The 6,355-nt window shown below is 42.1% G+C and overlaps 1 protein-coding gene across 1 annotated transcript; it reads left to right on the top strand.

Moving 5' to 3' along the window:
- Window positions 1–217: 217 nt before the first annotated feature.
- Window positions 218–6,273, top strand: LOC118377515 (taste receptor type 1 member 1-like). Its single transcript, XM_035764443.2, has 6 exons — window positions 218–3,194; window positions 3,308–3,608; window positions 3,802–4,548; window positions 4,662–4,874; window positions 5,010–5,130; window positions 5,289–6,273. The coding sequence occupies exons 1-6, from the start codon at window positions 3,004–3,006 to the stop codon at window positions 6,209–6,211; spliced, it is 2,496 nt and encodes an 831-aa protein (XP_035620336.2). The 5' UTR covers window positions 218–3,003; the 3' UTR covers window positions 6,212–6,273.
- Window positions 6,274–6,355: the final 82 nt, after the last annotated feature.

The raw sequence follows: 6,355 nt of genomic DNA, 5'->3' as shown, positions 1-6,355 counted from the left end.
TATTTAATGCTGAAATCCTCATATTAAATACCAATGGTATTCACTAAGTTAAATGGTTTATATTGAGGGAAATGTTTTACAGCTTGTCATTCTATTTATTTAAATTTTTAAATCATGTTATCTTATTCATTTATCTATTTACATGTGATAAGGCCACACAGAGGGCCAGAGATAGACACCTGTGATAATCAGAAGTACCCAAAAAGGCCACTAGAAGTCCTGTGATAAAATTCCAAAGAAACTTGAAATTACCCAAATTCTGGTAGTTTACTGGTAAACTTTGAAGGTTCTAGAAGAAAAAGAAACGCACACCTATTAAGACGAGGTGCTGGCTAGCGGAGTAGAAACTTGAAAATGAAATAGAGCCGCACACTCTTGGAGCGCAGATGCAAAAATGTAATACCAACGTTTCGACAGCCAAGCTGTCTTCATCAGGGTATAATCACAAACACTGCGGGATGACTCGTTTATATAGTGTCAAAAGACACAGGTGTCTGTAATCATGGCCAGGAGTGGCCTAATATCATTGGTTAATAATCAAATATTAAAATGTCATACAAAGAACACTTTGAAGGTTACCAGTAATATACCCTCCCATTGAAATTGTATTGGTCCCATCTAGCATTTGGAGCTAGAAACAGAGCTGCCATGTCTATCGGAGCCACCTTGGTCGCTACATGCAACCCTAGGCAGGACTGATGTAAAACTCTGTTTCAAGCTATAATGTGGGGATGGTAACAAGTGGTGAATGAACAGTGCCTTTCAGATGCAAATGATGATGAGCATATGTAAATTGCATAGTACAGTGTGGGAGTACTTGCTCTCTCTCTCTCACTCACTCACACACACACTTTACTCTTTCAGCATAGTTGGCCTACTTCTCCAATAGAAATCCGAGATGACGCTTGTAGGCAATGTTATGGCGAAGTGTGCTAGCTAAACTCATGTACAGAAACTCGTCATCAGGTCTTATTTGATCACACCGACAGCTTAAAATGGTACGCAGCATCATCTGGATATTTGTGCAACAAAAGTTCAACATTCACCTACCATTTCTGTCAAGCCGTCTAAGCATACAGTTTGACGTAATAACATGTTCAACTACTTAAGACATTGGTTCAGATCTAGATTGTGTCTTTAGATTTTGAGAAAATTAACTAAGGAAGAATTTTTCACTTCTCAAACACCAAACCCCATCCTGTTCTGCTTTGTCTGTTTCGCAAGCATTCCCGTAAGTCTCACAATGATGGGCCTCTGGGTTTAAAAACTGATTGAAAATCAGGAGGCTGGTGGGAGGACCAATAGAGGGACGGGCTCATTGTGAAATACAGTACATTGAACAAAGTCAAACGTTGTTTCCATGTTCGAAACCATTCCATTTATTCCCAGTGGTGTGTATTAATGGATGCAAAGGAAAGCCAGGTTTCCCCAAAAAATTCACCAAATCTCACCGAAGAAAGCATCCAAGCGAGCTAAACAGCACTGTCTGTCTCTGTATGTGTAGGCCATCTATCTGATGCTGTCTGGTCCAAAAGAATATGAAATTGATGGCGCCAGTAGCATTGAATGCAAGGCAAGCCTTTTGTATAAAATAATGGCCAATCAGTGTAGAGCTCAACTGTGAGTGGTCCTGGCGCACACATAAAAAGTGTCAAGGGAAGCCCGTTTGGATTTGGCTTCACTCCAATCACATTGCATCGAGAGCAAACATTGACCGAAACTCGTTGTGCATCTCATTGTATTGTTGTCCTCTGGTGGCTAGCTATCTAAAATTGTCCCTTTCCTAAATTAGCCATGGATGATAGGGATTTGGACTTGTGGTTTTAATTCATTCTCCGTACTGGCCAATGATTGTAATGGCGATTCTGATCCAACCATAAATTCATACATTGTGCCCCTGGCCAGAGAGGATGGAAGTTCAATGTGTAGCTAGTTGTAGAAGGCTAATGTTAACTAGCTAACATTGCCCATGAAAGGAAATTAGGCTAGCGAGCAAGCATTTTAGCCAGGGTAGCCTAGGACATCAAAATATGAAAGTGTGTACTGTATGACAGAGTGAAAAAATGTTTAATCAACATGAGAGGAGGATGGCATTGACAAGTAGGGTGAGTCAAAATGTTTTTTCTATTTGCACGAACGCGCATGGCCACATCATATTTAGCTTATGTTGATTGGACTAAATTGTTTTTGGTATCTTTTAGCTGTCACTGTATTAGACAAAGCAGAGGTGATTTGATAATGTTGAAGGTGAAAAGGTGCTGGAATAGTGGAGGCAGCTCATGTTTCCTTTGCGACTTGCGGTAACTCACCACGGTTCTAAATCAATAGTTGTTTAGTGGTCCTAAAATGTCAGAATCAGTAACTTGCTTGACCATGTTGTAGGTCATGTAACGGATTGTTACATGCAATATGCTTTGTGGACTGCACCAGACAGAGGTTGAGACAGAGGTTGCTTTCTGGGTTTGTGATGAAACAAAGGTGTGGTTGAATTTATTCTGCCACTGTGTCTTCTCGTTGTCTCGGCCTTAGGCATATATATCAGTCGCAAGGCATATGAACTAACAGGTTATAGAGCACAGGTTATAGAGCACAGGTTATAGAGCACAATGCAATTATCACAAAACGGGTTGTAATATGGCTTTTTATTCTGGCTTGGCTTCCCCAGTGATTTTACCCACGCACCGCTACTGTTTATTCCATTCCATCCATTAATGTGCCCGTCCTCCTATAGCTCCTCCCACCAGCCTCCTCTGGTGGAAATGTCTAATTATTTTGTATAAAGGGATATGTGAAAGATATTTTCATAAACCTCAAGACATTTTTCCATAATAGCCTAACCATGGATAGGTGGATGTGGTTATCCAGGTATCTGGGACATGGAACACGAACAAGGAAGTAACGCAACATGTAAAACAGAGTGAGATGATTGGTATCAGTCACCTCAGTAGATGGAGAGCATTTCAGCCTCTGCTCTAACAACTCTCTCTTACTTAGAAACATACAATGTTGTTTCTTGTGGTGATGGTGTCATTTCACCTGGTGAAACAAAGTGACACATGCTCCTCTTTACCACGACTGAGCCTGGATGGAGACTACATTGTGGGGGGACTATTCCAGCTGCATGAGAAGTATGGAGGGACTGGTCCAGCGACTGACACTGAAAACAAAAAACCTGAGGTGCTTCAATGTCACAGGTAAGGCAAAGTCTGCTTTCACCACTGGGGGGAAAAAAATAATACTGTAAATGTCAAACTTTTTTGTTGCACACATTGACAGTAAAAAACTATTGCAACCTTCTACATCCCAGGTTTAAATTTTCCTCAGCAAGCTACCAGCAGATTCAAGTCATGAGGTTTGCTATTGAAGAGATCAACAACTCCACATTGCTGTTGCCTGGTGTCAGCCTGGGCTATGAGATTTTTGACTACTGCTCTGACTTGCTCAGTTATGGGGCTGCTCTGGACTTTCTGACCCAAAAGGGAAGAGGAGCCATCCCCGTGTGGAACGGTACAAACTACAGACCTAAAGTCATCTCAGTCACTGGCCCGTTTGGAAGCAGCCAAACCATCAGTGTCGCCCCTTTGTACATGTCTGAGATGGTTCCAATGGTAAGTAGTATTTTATGGCACAATATAACCTCATGATGGTGCTATTTATACAGTACCTGCCTTGTGTTTGTACTCTTCAGGAATGGTTCTGTAGAACACTGCAATATAAATGTACCTGCACTGTAATGCTTGTTCAAATAAGACAATCCTTGTTCTCACAAAAGCATTATCGTTTTGTGTTTTACTTCAACAGGTGACTCATGGGGCATCAAGTGTCCAACTGAGCTCAAAAATCAGATTTCCCTCCTTTTTCAGAACCATTCCCAGCGACAAATATCAGGTGGAGTCTATAGTCCGTATACTCCAACAGTTCAACTGGAACTGGGTGGCTTTCATCGGTGGTGACAATGACTACAGCAGAGATGCCTTGACAGTTTTTCAGGATAAGATTAGACCAGCTAACATCTGTTTGGCGTACCAAGACACCATTCCCCAAAACCAATCGTTAATAGGGCATCTATTCAACAACATAGCCATGTTCAATGTCCAGGTTATTGTAGTCTTTGCCAATGTGGAGTTTGTCATTCCTTTCATCCAAAAGGCCATAGATCTCAGAGTGAAGGAGAAGATATGGATCGCTAGTGAGACATGGTCCATGAACCAAGAGCTGATCAAGAAGAGTCAGATTGAGAGGATAGGGACGGTCTTAGGTGTCACTGTACAGAGGCACAAGGACCTGAGAGGATTTGATGAGTTCATTAACAACACAGTAAAATCCAGACATGAGAATGCATGCACTGACATGGACTTGAAGGAAAGATGTGGACAGATTTGCTCTGACTGCAACTCCACCAGTGCCCAGACAATTATTGGAGAGGACCCGACATACAGCTTTGTCATCTACTCTGCAGTGTATGCTGTGGCTCATGCTCTCCACAGTGTTTTGCGGTGTGGGACACGGAACTGTGCCAACTCAGAAATCATTGCTTATCCTTACATGGTAAGTGAGCTGCATCTCCTTCAACATGAAGCCTTATGGTCAACCACATCACCAAAAATATGATTATTAATTGACATGATCTTTTTTTTGACCATTTTGTCTTGCATTCCCAGGTCACTGAGGCACTAAAACAGGTCAAATTCAAATTGGACAATCAAAGTATAGAGTTTGATGAGAACGGGGACCCACCGGCTCATTACGACATTGTACACTGGGACTGCAGAAATAAAACATGTTCTAATGTGGACATTGGCTCATACGTTACCAACCCCACACCAAGCTTCCATATTAATGAAACTCTCATACATTGGTTTGAGGGCACAAAGGTTTGTACTACATTGTTCAAAAACATGCAAGTATACATTATACACCATCAAAACACTGCGTGGTAATTCAAATGATTGATAACTGATGCTGGTCTTTTCCACAGTGATATTTTAAGCTGTTCCTACTTCTTGCAGGCTCCAGTTCTGCAGTGTTCTAGTGAGTGTAAATCTGGCTCCAGAAGAGTTCAAACTGGCTTCCACACCTGCTGTTTTGAGTGTGAGATCTGCTCTGATGGAAAGTACATCAACCACACAGGTACTGAGCAACATGACTTTCTGTTTTTGCCTGGAGTTTTTCCTGGACAGGTCAAGAGGTCAGAAAGAACACCTATGAATCATATGATGAGAATGATTGTTCTGTACACATATTAGAATCTATCACCCAGACGTTCTCTTCCCTTCCTCTCCCAACAGCCGATCCCTACAGCTGCATAGCATGCCAAAAGGACGAGTGGGCCAGGAATGGCAGTACCTCATGCACTAAGCGCTCTATAGAGTATTTGCATTCTGATGCTTCGTTGGCCATTTTTCTGATGTTCCAGGCCAGCTCCATCATCCTCATCTCAATGGCCATCTTGGTTCTGTTCCTTTGTAAGAAGGACACCCCTGTGGTAAAGTCAGCCGGTGGGAGGCTCTGCTTCTTCATGTTGTGTTGCTTGTCCATGTCCTCCATCAGCGTCTTCCTACACATCGGCAAACCCACAGAGGCCATCTGCACCGTACGCAATTCTGTGTTTGTAGTCTTCTATGTGGCCTGCCTGTCCTGTCTCGCTGTTCGCTCCTTCCAGATTGTCTGTATCTTCAAAATGGCCGCCAAGCTGCCCAAAGCGTATGATTTCTGGGTCAAGCATGGTGGTCAGTGGATCACTATTATCACAACCACTGTCATAATGCTGTTTCTGTGCATTTTGTGGATAGCCATTGAAGGACCCAAGCCCAATCAGATAACATTGTATAGCGAGATAATTTTGGATTGCACATATGGAGTCATCCCCATCTTTTATGTGATAGTACTGTTTGCCGTTTTGCTGGGTATTGCATGCTTTAGTTTTGCCTACATGGGAACTGACCTGCCCAAAAACTACAACGAGGGTAAATCTATCACTTTCAGCTTGCTTATCTTCTTCATCTCTTGGGTCATCTCTCTGACGGTGCACCTGTCTACCAAAGGAAAGCACACACTCTCTGTCAATCCTTTCTCTGTACTGTGCAGTCTGTATGGTATACTCTTTGGTTATTTCTTCCCTAAATGCTATATCATTATCATTACACCGGAACGTAATACCGCAGCCTATTTTCAAACTGCAATCCAGAGTTACACACTTCAACCTAGATAATGTACATATGTCGAGACATATTGTTGTGTGGCACTAGAACTGCCAGTTAGTTCTGTGATGTTTCTTCAGTCAATATCTATTTTTTAATCCCATACTGCTTTCCTCCAAAAAAGCATTTTAATTGTTTTCCCATTAATAAAACAC

The sequence above is a fragment of the Oncorhynchus keta genome, chromosome 31 (assembly GCF_023373465.1).
Source record: "Oncorhynchus keta strain PuntledgeMale-10-30-2019 chromosome 31, Oket_V2, whole genome shotgun sequence".
In the NCBI taxonomy this organism is placed as follows: domain Eukaryota; kingdom Metazoa; phylum Chordata; class Actinopteri; order Salmoniformes; family Salmonidae; genus Oncorhynchus; species Oncorhynchus keta.
Note: the sequence above shows the minus strand (reverse complement) of the source record. Positions and strands in the feature narration are given on the sequence as shown.